This window comes from Cajanus cajan, chromosome 1 (assembly GCF_000230855.2).
Source record: "Cajanus cajan strain Asha chromosome 1, NIPB_CcT2T_4, whole genome shotgun sequence".
NCBI classification, from domain to species: domain Eukaryota; kingdom Viridiplantae; phylum Streptophyta; class Magnoliopsida; order Fabales; family Fabaceae; genus Cajanus; species Cajanus cajan.
Window position 1 is genome coordinate 63,916,746 of NC_138517.1, and position 15,715 is coordinate 63,932,460.

A 15,715-nucleotide genomic window follows, 5' to 3' on the forward strand; every position below is an offset into this window, starting at 1 on the left:
TGTGTTGAAGTATGTGCATGAGTGGTATGCTTGTAAAACTTCTTCATTGAGATAGTGGAACAAATCTTGATCAGGTTATGATTGAGGACTGGATGTAAGTCACATGTTAAGCGGCTGAACCAGGATAAAATACTTTGCATTCTTCTCTCATCCTTATCTTTTATATTGAACAGTTTTTAATTAAATGTTAAAATGGCTAGTTATGATTAATATGCTTGTATGAGTAATACGGTTTAAATTGGAACATAAGCACTGCATGTTAATCTGTTCTTAAATTGATTCATTAGTGTATTAATCAAGAAATCATATAGGTGTCATTCCCATATATCAAGAAGGTTCAATATGCTTCATTTGGAAATTAATTTAGAAAAATTTTAAAGAAATTAAGATCCTTAAACTCGGATAAATTTTTTAAGTGTCATTAAATCCAATTCACCCCCCTCTTGGATTGAGCCATTCTTTTATAACAATTGGTATCAGAGCAAGGTTCTTGAGTGTTAATTAAGATTTCAAAAATGCCTCATAATTAATAACCTACCTTCTGGTGAGGGTGTTTCTATTCATAGACTTCTTATTTTCAATGGAGAGAACACTAGTACAAAAGAGGTGTACTACGTCGGATATTTTAGGCTTTTTACATCAGAAAACGTACCGACGTAGAAGCGGGAGACGTAAATTTTACATCGGACCTGCAAACCCGACGTAAATTTACGTCAGACATTACGAAATATGACGTAAAAAAGTAGTAAAAAAACAAAAAAAAAAAAACATAAGAACGCAGGTAAAACGGCCCGTTCTGCTTGTAGAACAAGCCATTCTGCTTCGTAGAACAACAAAAAAAACGCCCACTACCTATACAAATAGAACAACCAAAAAATCGAATAAAATAGATAGCCAGAGTAGCAATGCTAAGTAGAAAAGTGCTAACGAAACCTTGTTTCATACCTGAGGAGCAGCAACAATGTGCAAATGAGTAACAAAGAGTTCATCCCTCTGCAAAAAACAAAAAAACGATTCAGTAACAAAGGAGAGGGAGAGGGTTTATAGAGAAAAAAATGAAAAGTGATGAAAAGTGAATGCGCACGGTGTGCCTCGCGCTCTGTCATTCAAATTTGCATTTTTTTTTACGTCGGACCTGGTAGGGTCCGACGTAAAATGTCAAATCTACGTCGGACAAACATACCTCCAATGTAGATTGGACTTTTTACGTCAGACCCTACCAGGTACGACGTAAAAAAGTTCGCAAAAATTACAAAAATGCCACCGCATTTTTTTACGTTGGATTTTCATATTTCCGACGTAAAAGGGGTGACGTAATATGTTTATTTTCTACTAGTGAAATTATGTCTATTAGAAAATTAGAATGAGGATTTTCATTGAAGCAATTAACATTGCTATATGGGATACAATTGAAAATGGACCTTATATTCCTATGGCCGAGGAGAATGATGGGAAGAGAAAAAAATATTGGAGTGAGTGGAGTGATGATGAGAAAAAGAGAGCTCAATATGATTATAAAGCAAAGAAAGACAATAAGAAAGACATCGTTCTTACATTCGTCACTCCCATCCAAGATGTTTGTTCCAATATCTAGTAATCACTCTTTTTACTATATCACGACTCAAGTGGAGAGAATGTTTCATTCGTATCGAGGCAGGAAAGACTTCAAATCCACGATGTTCGTTTCAACATTGGATAATCTCTCTTTTTCTCTCTCTAACAATATTTAAGCGGAGGTAATCTCTCTCTTATTGTATCGCGATTCAAGCGAAGAGAATGTTGCATTCGTATTGAGGTGGGGAAGGCTTCGAATCCATGATATTCATTTCAACATTGGATATATAATTTGTCTTTTTCTATCTCGGGATTCAAAATGGAGAAATAATGTGAATCTATTTATTGGTACACAGAGACAATACCAAAATCCCTCAACTTTTGAGGGTACAATAACAATCCTTTATTTGAGAATTTTAGAGTTTAGAATTTAAAGTTTAGATTTTAAAATAAAGAAATATATATATATATATATATATATATATATATATATATATTTCTGCATAACACATGTATCCACACTAGCTATATATATATAATAACATTCAATCATCCAGTTCACATGTTCATTCATACATAGTCTCACTCTGAGTTCCATCCGCCTTCCCAAACTCATTCTTGTTGGCTTACAATTGTCCTTATTAATTAATATTCTATTATTTAAAGATGAAAAAAAATAAAGAAAATAAAAATGAAAAAGAAAACAAAAAGGAGTAATCTTGGATGAGTGTCTCTAGCCACGAGAACCATGCACGTCTGGTTCTACCATCCCACACGCGAAGAGCAACAAAGACTTCGCAGTTCTTGTGCATTCCCCACAAAGACAACCTTTTTCAAAGTTTCACACAACAACTCTTTCATCACAACCTTAATATTATATACATACAATCTAACAAACATGCCAACAGCAACAACAATTTCACCACATATGCACGTGCTCCTTCACACTCCCTCACCAACCTCAAACGTTTTCTTTCTCAAACAACAAAACTCTCACCACATTCACCTTGCCAACCCACTCACAAGACCAACGTGCACTCCCCCACAACACCCCCATATATGTATCAACTCCACTTCATTCTCTCTATCATCCCCAATAGTAGACAAATTAACTATTTATTACCATGGCCGAGCGTAGTAATGATAGTGGTGACAATGATAATAGTAGCGCCTCTGGAAGCCGACGAAGAGGCGCCACTTCAAGGCGTGTCATAACAACAACATTGCAAGAGGAAGCATTTGTGGTACCTTCACCAGTGACACCATGTGGAGCTTGCAAGTTCTTGAGGAGGAAGTGCATTGGAGGGTGCATCTTTGCACCCCACTTTGGAACTGACCAAGGTGCAGCCAAGTTTGCAGCTGTGCACAAAGTTTTCGGAGCTAGCAATGTCTCAAAGCTCTTGCACAGCATTCCGGCGAACCTCCGCCATGAGGCGGCAACAACCATATCCTATGAGGCTCAGGCAAGGCTGTCTGATCCGGTTTATGGTTGTGTGTCTACCATACTTGCTTTGCAACAACAGGTATTTTTGTTTTCATGATTTTTAAAGTAAAAAAATTATATATATATATATATTGTGAATAATGTGGTTTTATCTATCACGGCTAAACTACAGGTAGGTTAATTAATTGGAATACTTATCACTTAATTTGCAGCTTCTGTTTAGTGTTATATATTTTTTTAATTGGTTAAATTTTATTTTATATTATTATTTATCATTATAAAAGATTTATATTTTTATCAACTAAAATTATTGTAGATATAAATTTTAAATTAATTTTTATAAAAGTAAATAATGCTAAAATATATAAAAATCATGATTAAATACTGATATAAAAATTCCAGATAATCTTTTTTCAACAACAAATTATGGTAATCCACAAAGAACTCAAATTTTCTTATCTTTAAAATGAAAAATAACATTTCATAACGAAAAATGTTATGAATTAAAAAAATAATGTTATAATTAAAAAGAGTTATATAAAGATATAAATATATAAGTCGATCGATTGAAATTAAATTTATTGTTATAAAAATTAACAAACTTAATTATATAATTACATAATATTTTTTTATTTATAAAATTCGAGATCGGCTAATGGATAATAATCGATATACATATTTTTTTATCCAATAATCAATATAAATAAAATTCCTTGGTTAATGTACTTTACACCTATACATATATTACTATTTATTCATAAAAATACTAAATGTTACAAAAAGAATTCATGAATATGATACGACTGAACGGTTTCCGTTTATGATATATCTTTCGTATTTTGCAACTTACGAGAGTCCGTGATTTTTGCTTCAGTTTAATTTCATGAATGTCACGTAAACATTTTTTTGTAGCTTTCCTGAAATATTCTTCGTACTAAACTTTTTTAACTGATACTTTTATTTTTATTTTTTTATAAAGATGAGAAAGATTACAAAAATGATCACAATGAAAATTAAACTTAGATCTTCATGTTTCTAAATATCCTAAGTCCTCTCCACCCAATCATTAGACAAACTCTAGTAATTTAAAACTTTTCAATTAGAAGTACATAGGTAATACGATAAAGAAAAAACTAGTATATAAACGTCACGCTATATTTAATTCTTTGAGTTGTTATAATAACAATACTTTCAGTTGATATATAATAAATTATTAATATATTTTCTTTACCAAGTTTTGAACAAGGGGCTCTTAAAAAACGTTTTCTTTAGTGCCTAAATTATAGGTTAGTCAAGATCATGTCATTCATATGTCTGATTTTTAAAAAGGATAAGGAAAAAAAAAAGAATATATATATATATATATATATATATATATATATATATATCAGTTGGATCACAAATAACTTAGTTATTATTATATAATCTAAAGAGATTCATAATATATAAAATGGGGTGTTTCTCTCGTCTCGTATGTCTACAATTACTCTAAAACTTATTGTATTACTTTAAATTTCTTCCCGGAAATAACAGAATAACAAACGAGAAAGAAAAAAAATATAACATGAATTAGAATACTTGTTTAATTTGTGATACATTTTTCTTTACATTCTTAAGTGTTGAATCCTTCAAATTTAAAATAATTTTATTTTTTATTTTCAAATTTAAAATTAATATTTTATTTTTATAATTTTAAAAATGTTTATTTTAGTCTCTCTCGAGACTATTCATAACATCACAATTAATGATAGATTTAGTCAATTGTAGGACACATTTAGTTATAAGTGAATTTTGTTTGATGGATTTATTAACAACATTTGAAATGGAGAACTAAAATAATATTCTTTATAAAATTACATGAGCTAAAGAGAATAGATTTAAATTTGAAGAATTAAAATTAAATTTATCTTATATTCAAGAAATTTAAATTATTAGTTAACACAAATAGTAATGACTTATATTCTTTAACTAAGTTGTTCAGAGTTAAAATTTTGATCTTGGATATGGAATATTTAATTTGTGTATGTTTATGGTTCTTTACATAGATATTAGTCATTACTTTTAACAGTAAATATACTCGACACCAATATTATGATTAAAAAATTTATTTTTTATTTTATAATTAAAAAATGTCACTTTTTATTTATCTTTTAAAAGTTTTTATAAGTATTTCCTTTTATACAAATTTTTAAAATTATAAAAGAAAGTAAAAAATATAATATCATTTGTATAATTAAAAAAGTATTTTTTTTTTCAATTAACCAAAACTTCAAGCTCAAATTTTATCCAATTCAGGTGGCATCTTTGCAAGCAGAGTTGTCTATGTTTCAAACTCAGCTGATGAACAGTAGATTTGCCTATGCAAGTGCTCTTCAGACCACACAAATGCAACAACCAAACATGAATGCAGCAGCACTGCAACCAACATACTCCAACAACTCATGTGCTTCCACCAACCTCATGAACTTGAGCAACTTCAATACCAATAACTCTGGCTTTAACCTTGCAATGGAGACAGCACCCTCATCACACAGTTTGGAGCCTCTTCAACTCTCAAGGTTGTCTCAATATGAGGAAGAGGATGAAGAAGAAAGCAGGATTCACCAAGCCTTCAATCACCGTCATTAACTGAGTTGCCCTTTTTCTTCATTTTGTTTAGTGTTACTGTTTGTTGACTTTAATTCATATATACTATTAAATACTGTGGGAAACCTCAAGATGATGTTATTTTTAATTTCCATGATTTATTTTCTCATTGTGTTATAATACAAGGGCAATTGCAATTCTGTTTAAAAAAAAATTCCTTTCAGGGTGTAACTCTATTTTTGTTCTTTATAATTGGGAATGTGCAAATTTTGGTTCTTTAATTTTTTTTTTATTGCAGATTTAGTTTTTCTAAATTTTAAAATTAAATAATATTAGTTTATTATCGATATATCATGAAAAATTAAATAAAATAATGTTGTCATGTTCGTATGTGACACTATTTGACAATTACTTAATTTGGTTGGCTTTTTTGTAACAAACAATATTATTTTTTATTAGCTTAAAAATTATATGTAATACTTTTTATTTAATATTTTCAAAATATTTTCAAAAAAATAAAAAATAGCCATAGATCATTATAGATATCTACGAGTATTTATAAAATTTACTGATATCTATGCATAGATACGAGATAGATTTTTATTCAATATAATGGAACAGGAATGGGTACCCTATTACTCCCACGAGACCTTATTATCATTCCTAATTAAAACTCATAACCTTTACCGTAAAATTTACCATTTAATTCACTAACTTAATTTTTTAAGTTATAACTTAAAAATTATATTATATATAACATTATTACTTGATTTAATTATTTTATAAATTCCATATTTAATGTTTATAAAATTTAATACAATAAATAAATATACAATCATTTCTTTTACTTTATTTCCTTTTTAACTTTTTTTTATACCCAAATAATATTATATTATCTATTTTAACATTATAAAATTTATATTTTTTTTGTATGGAAAATGTTTTAAATAAAATATACTAATATTATATTATTTATTTTATATTATTATTGTATAAAAAAAATATATTAAAAAATTATATAATCATTTAAAAAATAATTAATTATAAGGTTATATAAAAAAATTAAGTGAGTTAATAGTTTAAATGATAATTTCATGGTGATAAGAGTTAGTCCTCATAAAAAATAATTGTACTATTTTCTACATAAATCTTATGATTTATTATCATTGATGTCATGTTGATGATTCTCAAGCTCAGCTTACATTTATTTATTTAAGAAAAAGTAGGGCTTGTAATGTACTTTTTTTTTAACTCTCTTCAACACATTTTTTGTAACGAACTGCCATGATCTCTACATTTAATAGAATTGCACAACTACTAGTGAACTAAGAAATATTAAAACTAGATAACTCATACATACAGGTATATATATATATATATATATATATATATATATATATATAATAACTAAGTTTCTATGTACAAAACTTAACACCATATATGTATAGTCATCCCAAAAATAATATCGCCCTAGTGCCGGTCAAGCATAGACAAAACAGTTACCCAAAATGGTAACTCTAACATGAGGACAAAACTCCTCGTCCCGAAGCGGTCACAGCAACCAGCTCCAACCTAACCTTGACCTGCTCCCATACATAGTATGATCATCGCAGTCTATCAACATGGAAACAGAAGGGTAAGCTAGAGTTCAAAAAGTAACTATACAAGTATAAAACAATAATCCATACTAGACAATCATCTAACTATCAATCATGAAGTCAAACATCATACGTTTCATCATAATAGCAATCATGCAACAAAATGCAACTCATGACAGATATCAATGCATATCAATCATTTAATGCATCGTCACACATACACCTAGGACATCTCCTTAACAGCAGAGCAGTATAAGTGACATCCCAATCCTACCGAAACCACCCCAACCGTTTTCACGCCCAATGCGCCCGTTCGGTCACAACTAAGCAGGATATAAATCCTCACTCGAGTTTACTCGGATGATGTCACTTAAACACTTGGAAGTCAGTTCCACCGTCAAGTATAGCACAATTGGGTATAGGCTTACCACGACCTTGGCATGCATTACCAAGTCACTTGTGGAGTTCGCCTACCAACTATTGCATGGAACCACGCACCTTCCCTAGTACTTGGTTAAGATAATCCTCGACCTCATACTCCGCTTCAACACTAGCTAAGGACTCAGAGGAGACTCACCCAAACTAATGGCCTACCTGAGCACCACTCTCACCCAAAACCAATGGCCTATCTAAGCGCACCACTTGCATTTATATTAGTGGCATATCCAAGCACCACTCTCAAGAGACTTTATGTGAGCTCTTCCAGTTCGAAAATATTATCCTCTCCTCAAGTCCTAGGCTAGACACATGCCATAAGGCATCACACGCAATAATGCATCATACATCATACATGGTCTATCCACCATCATGATCAATATTATTCTCATATGAACATATACACATGTCATATCATATTTAAACATTCATACATACCATTACCAAGCATACATATGAATCATACACCACCATACATCATATATCATCCATACATGATCAAAATCTCCAACTTTAAACATGCATAAGCATCATTATCAATCAACATTATTAAACATACTCACGCCCGGTGCAACCATCTCGCGCCCGACTGATGAGTCATTATTTTCCCCTATTTATTTATCTTTCTGTACTTATTTTAATTGTTGATTTGGGCTTAATCGCTTATTAATTGTACAGTTTTACTGTTTGGGCTTCATTGGGCCAGTAATTTGAATTTTAATTAATTCTGATTCACTTGGTCTAATTTTTATTTATCAATTATTTTCAGGTTAATTGTGGAGCATTTTTGGGCTTGGATATTAATTTTGGACTTCAAGAGATAAAGCGACACATCAGCGCCATGTCAGCACTACAGTGCCACATCAGCGCCAGATCAACAACATGCTTACATTTTTTGTTAACCTTGTATTATTCATTTTCGGGCCATACACATCCAGAGGGGGGGCCAATTTCGTTTTAGGTCATAAGAGTCTAGGTTATGGCTGACTTGGCAGCCACTAATATTAACAATCTGATGTGACCACGTTTTGGAGAGTTCTTCCTTCCCTTGTTTTAATGTTTTTTTGGCTCTCTGTTCTTGTATCTCCATTTTTTCACGTTTTTGCTCTCCAGTCACGTTTTGTTTTGCTGGTTGTATTCTGAGACTGAGTTTTTTGTTGAATGAATACAGATTGTTAGTTTCATTTTCTTCTCCTTCTTCGTTGCATTTTTGTTTTCATTTCTGTTGAATGGAAAGGTAAAACCCTTAGGGGTTGGCTCCTTGAGCAGATTGTAATCTCTATTTGGAGTTTTATTCGTATATACGTTCTGCCTTCTTCTTCTTCATTGAACCTCTGCATTGAACCGTTTTCAACACCTGTTCATGCTTAATGAATCAGGTTGCTCATAGGTTGCTTAATCTTGTGGGGAGGTTTAATGTTGTATACGTTTGCTTAATTCGTGTAGGGAAATCTTGAGTTAATCTTCGCTTAGTTGGTTAACTCGGATGGAACAAGGATTAAGTTATGAACTGAGAAATCTTTTGAGAACCAGGGATAAGAGAGTTGCAATCTGAACAGGGAGCCAACCCGTTTTTCATTTGTTGTGCTACCTACGTTTTATTGTGTTATAAACTGATAAATTTGAACGAAGCCCCCCCCACTTCGTGTGTGTATGAACCTTTGACAGAAAAAATATGGTCCTTGGGAGACGAACTAGGACAACTTCCTAGTACTGCATTTAATTGTTTTATTTGACCGGATACGGCTTCGATCACCGGCCTAATATCCAACCTGAGAGCTCTAAAACTCATCCACGCCCGACACGCTCAGCTTGTGTCGGCATCCTTGGAACAGAGACTCATTAGAGTCTCCACGCCCGGTGCACCCACCTTGCGCCCAACGTGCTCCAACTAGAGACCATCCTGAGTCTCTCCATGCCCAGTGCATCAATCCTGCGCCCGACGCCATCTTAGTAAAATTCCTCACCCAACCACTGTCTAATAATGCGCCCGGCGAGGTTCTTTTCACGCCCGACGTGAACTCATCCAGAGACCTCCATTTCAATTCATGTCTAGCGCGACTAGCCTCGTGGTCAGCGTGAGTTTGAAATGGTTTCCTCTGATAAATGCACGCCCAGCGCCAAGAACTGCGCCTGGCGCAAATTCAAACAGCAGCCTCCAAAACTTCAAAAATTTCCTCAAACACCTGAAAATAAAAAAAAATAAAAAAAATAAAAAAAACCAACCACATGAAAACCAAGAAATACAATGCATGGGCTCCATACAACTCAAAAACAAACTCAATTTCAATATGCACCCTCCCGATGCATCAAAATGACCCAAAAACCCTATTTTTGCCCAAAACCCCAAAATGAGCAATTTCTCTAATCCAACCATGGATTCTCAAAATTCATGCATCAATTGAGTTTCTTAACTCACATGCAACCAAACAACATATGTTCTAGCTTTCCTTACCTAAAGATTGGCTCACAATGGCCAAGAACTGAGAAGAAGTAGAATTTCCTCCCGAAGGTCGACCCGCGGACTTCAATCCACCAAAAGCAAGCTTCCTAGTCTGAATTCCAAGAGAGGATAGAAGAGATTAGTAATCTAGAAGAGATTAGTAATCTAGAAGAGAAGAGGAATCAGACAGAGAAATTTGGGAGAGAAAGGAGCTCACAGACCCAGAGTCTTTCTCTCTAAAACTTCTTTCTATGTTTTCTAAAGAACGAACTTATGAAGTTCCCTTCTCAGAGAAACCCTTATATACTTCTCTCTCTAGAGTCAACTAAACTCTGAAATCTACTCACTAAGTTACAATACCCCCCAACAAGCAGGAATTTGTGTCCCTAAAAATAGGCTTACCTAAAATGAGGAATGGATATCGTTCCTTGAACTGACTCTACACCTCCCAGGTCGCCTCACCAGTAGCTGTATCCCAAAGAACCTTTACCATGCTGATGGACTTGCCTCTAAGTTCCTTCAACTTGTGATCAACTACAGCTACCGGTCTCTTCTCATAGGTCAAGTTCTCTCTAACTTGCATGATGGCTTCCTCCTTCCATGGATGACGTAGAGTATGAAGGGGAAGACCTTGCCCTTGATCTTGTTCACCAAAGGGAAGACACAAAAGAAGATTTAGGGTGGAAGAAGGGGAGATAGGCGTGAAGGTGTTTTAGGGTGGCGGAAGGGTTTTAGAATGGTGGTGTATGGTTGCTCAAGTTGGCTCACTCCAAGTGTAGGTGGAGGCCACTCTAGGTTTCCTAGCAACAAGTCCTTTTTGGTCAATTTTTTTTTATACTATTTTTTTTTTGTTCTATTTTCACGTCCAAATTTTGATGTTCCTTGGGTCCAAGTTCTTTTCTTTAATATTCAGCCCATTGTTGCTTAGGTTTTGCACTTGTGGGTGGTGAAAATTAGGTCAAATTTTAGGGGAAAGAGAGGAGGACAAGTGGCGTGATTTTAGAGGTGATTAGGGTATCTTTTGAGTGGAAAATGACTTGTACTATCTAGTACAAGTTGTTTGCACAAAATTTTTCAGCACACCTCTTAGATTCTTTTAGGGTTTCTTTAGGCATAGAAAATTGACTAAATTAAGTGAGAATGCAAGGGAAAGTGGGCGGTTATGCATGTGCAAGGAAATGTTTACACATGGAAATCAAAAATCACATAGAACATGCTAGGACTAGGTAGCATGCATGAATGACTCCTAGAATGAAAGCTATATGTCACGCCCACTATATCATGCAATATGGCATATTTTTTTTTTGTTCATGTAATCATGCAAAGTGTTTGGCACATACATGGAATTTTTGTAGACAAAATATAGGAAACATAAGATGACAAAACTTAGGTAGATTTAAAAATCAAAAGCATGTTCATAGCATGTTCTTCAAGTTCATGTGAGACTCAAGAAAATGAAAAGCATGGCAACACCTAATAATGGAAACCTAAAATGACAAGGAAGGCTCACAAAGAACAAGGTGTGAACCCAAAACTATTCGGCCACACAAGAGAAGACAAGGAGAAGAGAAATGATCGAATAGAAAAAGAACACAAGAAGACAATAAGGACTAGATTTTACCCTTGATGAACCTTGGCTCTTGATACCACTTGATGGCTTCCTCCTTCCATGGATGACGTAGAGTATGAAGGGGAAGACCTTGCCCTTGATCTTGTTCACCAAAGGGAAGACACAAAAGAAGATTTAGGGTGGAAGAAGGGGAGATAGGCGTGAAGGTGTTTTAGGGTGGCGGAAGGGTTTTAGAATGGTGGTGTATGGTTGCTCAAGTTGGCTCACTCCAAGTGTAGGTGGAGGCCACTCTAGGTTTCCTATTCTCCAAGGGTGGAGATAGGAGGAGGTTAGCCGAAACTAACTAGTGACTAAGGATGGATTTTGAGGCATAAAAGGCTCACTCAATATCATATAATCCAAAGTATTTACAAGTGGTGGGGTGTTGGGTATTTATAGGAGGGGAGGCATCTAGGGTTGCATTTGGAGTAGGCAAATGCATTCCAAATGAAATGCAAATGAACCCTAGATGCAACTTGGTGGCCAAGGATGGAATCTTTGGGTTTAGATTGGCTATATCTAGGTGCATGATAAGACCATGCAACCTTTGCCCTCCACTTGGGCCTAAGCCTTTCTAACACCAAAAATAGACCCAATAAGCACCAAAAATGTGTCACCCTCTAATTAACACCCTAGCCCAAAATTAAAAACCCTAATAATCTAGAGCACCCCATAATACAAGGGTAAAATGGGAAATACAAAAGAAAATAAATTCTAAGTCCTAAACACCCCAAAATACAAGGGTAAAATTGGAAATACAAGTAAAATAAATTGTATGACTAAAATACCCCAAAATACAAGGGTAAAATAGGAAATTAAAGACAAGGGCAAAATAGGAATAAAGAAATAAATGCTATAAAACCTAGGAGCTAAGGTCCAAAAATGGCCTTACTATCCCATTCATCTTGCCTCCTTTAGTATATCACCTCTTGGTCTTCTCGACCTTAGTGTTATTCCATCATTCCCTCCCTCTTGAAAAGGATTTGACCTCAAATCAAGAGGTTCTTTATGGTGGACGTCATGACCAACAAAAACATAAAAGTAAGCATGAGAGGTAATAGTATATGATATAGATGGAAAGTGCATCCTAAGAGGAGTGCCACTAAAAATGCTAGAAATATTTTCTAAACTAAAAAGACTAGACTCCCTAATGCTAAGGATAGGATCCTCCGCATGATGAAGTCTAGGTGTATAACTAAAACCTAAAAAGGTAAAAAGACTAAAACTATAGCACACTAATGCATTAGTCCTAAAAACTAGAACATCTTGCCTAAAGTACCCTATGTGGTAACCTAGGCATTTCCTAGAAAACAAAGGAAATACAACTAGAAAATTTCCTAAGCAATTTTGGATTATATTATTTGTTGGATAGTTATGAAAAGAATTTGTCACAAGGAACCTTGAAGGTTCATATGTTATATCCAACAAATAATATATTCCATAAATTGGGTGCATTATTGACACAACTAAGGTAGGAAAAGTCCTACACAAAGGAAGGCTATCTACCTTGGGCACCACCAAGGAAGTAGCACAAGAAGTGGAACTAAGTGAAGTCCATTTCTTCTTCACTAAATCTTGAAGTTGAGATTCTTTTTCTTTAAAAAGGGTTTGTTTTTGAATCTCTACTTCATGACTAGTGGCAACATGGGAGAAAGAGTTGAGGTCTTGATGAATAAAGAGAGTTTATTTTAAATCATTTTCAATGGGAAAGTGACTCTCTTCAAGCATAAGCCCTTTGGAGGAAACATTATCCTCCTTACTCTTTTCTAAGAGTGTTTGTTGTTTTTCATTTTCTAACCACTCTTGAACTTTTTCTATGCTTTTCTTCATTTTTTCTTTCTTTTCTATTTTCTTTTCTTTTTCTTTTCTTCTAAGTTCTTCCTCTCTTTTTGTATTTTCCTCCTCATGCATACTCCTAGGGACTCTAACTTCTTTTCCTATTTGAGATCTAGTTGGAACAATCCTAGGTTTGGATCCACTAGTTTCTACCAACTTTGCAAGTAAATTTCTTATTTCCTCATTATTCTTTTCAAACTCTTTTTCTTTTTGTCTTAATTCTTCCTCTCTTTTTATATTTTTTTTTAGGTACTCCTTGAGTTGCCTAAGTTCATCCCTAACACTATACCTAGTACTACAAGAATTATGACCATGTGCACTAAAATGATCACTCATCTTTGATCAAGAAAAAGGTTTTCACAAATTGTTTTCAAAGGGGTTAGAAGAGTTTTCACAAAGAGTGAGTGATAAAAAATGGTTTTCACAAAAGGTTTTCAAAGTGCAAGATAGGTAGGAAAAGGCCTAAGTGTACAAAGTGAACTTTCAAGGGGAGGTGGACTACAAAGAATCACTTAATAACCAAGCCCTATCAAGTAAAAATCACTAAGCCTTTTCTACTTTTCTTACAAAACAATTTGGCACAACAATAAAGTGTGTGTGTGCACGTTACCCCTAGTAGGCAAATAGCAAGCCTTCTAAACGAATTTGAAGACAAAGATAAAAGCCTAAACAATTATACTACCAAAAGCTCTAAAACATGCAAAAGGAAAACACTTAAAACATGTTCTAGTCGAGGTCCTAGGTGAAGGTTTTCAAATCACCTTCAACTACACGAACTAAAACCAAGTTGAAGAGGTTTAGAAATGGCCAAATTACAAACCAAAAGAATGAAACTAAGGCCAAAAACAACAAAGAGGCCGAGAGAGAAAAGTAAGCAAAAAATTAGACAAAAACAAGAATTTAAGTCTTCAAACTCCTCCAATTGGGTTCCTTCACAATGAACAAACGTGTTAGACCTCTCCAAGTGTTTGTTCACTCCTTTATGTGTGGTGTAAGTCCCTCCAAAGGCTAGGCTTGGATTCGGTTCACCCCTCCACTCAAATCCACCAAAGGTGTGAAAATTGACTAGAGTGGTTTTTCACCTACAATCAAAATGAAACCAACCCAAAGCAAGAGTCCAAGAAATAAAACTGAAAAGCACAATTAGGAAAGGCTAAACTCAGAGAGAATTTATGGAGACAAAACAAAAGAGGCCAAGAAAGACAAGCAAAAAAAATTAAGACTCAATCAAAGAAAGGAAGCACTCAAAGAGTAATCCTAGAAAGGCACTAGAATTAGGTTAGTGTTTAGTCCACTTGATTAAGTTCTTTTTGTGTTTCGGTCCAGCCAAAGGAAAGTCCCAAAATAAGGTCAAATTGTCATAAGTCCAACTCCCAAATGCATAGGTATTTGTCCAAGTCCACAAGTCTAGCAACAAGTCCTTTTTGGTCCAAGAATTTTTTTTTTGTTCTAGTCTTTTTCTTTCTTTTCACGGTAATGTTTTCTTTTATATGTCTTGGGTCCGAAATTTTTTGTTAAATTAAGCCCAAATGTTGCTTAGGTTTTGCACTTGTGGTTGGTCAAAAATTAGGTTAAAAAAATTTAGGAGAAGAGAGGATGACAAGTGGCGTTTCTTAGTGGTTCCTTAAGGAATCTTTTTAGTGGAAAAGGTTTGTACTAGTTGGTACAAGTTGTTGGCACAATTTTTTTTTTCAGCCACCTCTTAGATTCTTTTAGGGTTCCTTTAAGCATACAAAATTAACCAAAACAAGTGGAATGCAAGGGAAAAAGTGGGCAGCAAGTTATATGCATGTGCAAGGAAGCATTTCACACATGGAAACTCAAAATTACAAGGAACATGCTAGGACTATTTAGCATGCATGAATGACCTCTAAAGAACTTCTAAATGTCACGCCCACTATCATGCAATATGGCATTGTCGCCACCGGCCCGAAACGGGCTTTCGGCATTCGCGAAGGATGGTTGGACTCTTTTGTTTGTTTAAAAATATGGATTGCTAGAATGACTTATTCTCAAACTAAGACCTTGTCAAACGAGCAATTTTATTAAAAGGCTCACCAATCCATGTTAATCCCAAGCGAGACCCTCCATGGATTAGCGGTTTTCATAAAAAGGAAGGGTTCATGGAGTCGCCACCAATGTTTTACTCAAAACATTGGAAAAAGAAGTTTAAGGCAATCGATTTCAAAAATCGACTTCGGCCATTACAA

The 15,715-nt window shown here is 34.1% G+C and overlaps 1 protein-coding gene across 1 annotated transcript; it reads left to right on the top strand.

The window, feature by feature from the left end:
* The first annotated feature begins 1,229 nt into the window (after positions 1–1,229).
* Positions 1,230–5,753, top strand: LBD20 (LOB domain-containing protein 20). The gene is made up of 2 exons (XM_020355451.3): positions 1,230–3,077; positions 5,294–5,753. The coding sequence occupies exons 1-2, from the start codon at positions 2,679–2,681 to the stop codon at positions 5,624–5,626; spliced, it is 732 nt and encodes a 243-aa protein (XP_020211040.1). The 5' UTR covers positions 1,230–2,678; the 3' UTR covers positions 5,627–5,753.
* Positions 5,754–15,715: the final 9,962 nt, after the last annotated feature.

Excerpts from the sequence above, each read along its gene's own strand:
- LBD20 (XM_020355451.3), top strand. The coding sequence starts at position 2,679 with ATGGCCGAGCGTAGTAATGATAGTGGTGACAATGATAATAGTAGCGCC. Across the intron at positions 3,078-5,293 it reads TACTTGCTTTGCAACAACAG|GTGGCATCTTTGCAAGCAGA; the intron begins GTATTTTTGTTT and ends TATCCAATTCAG.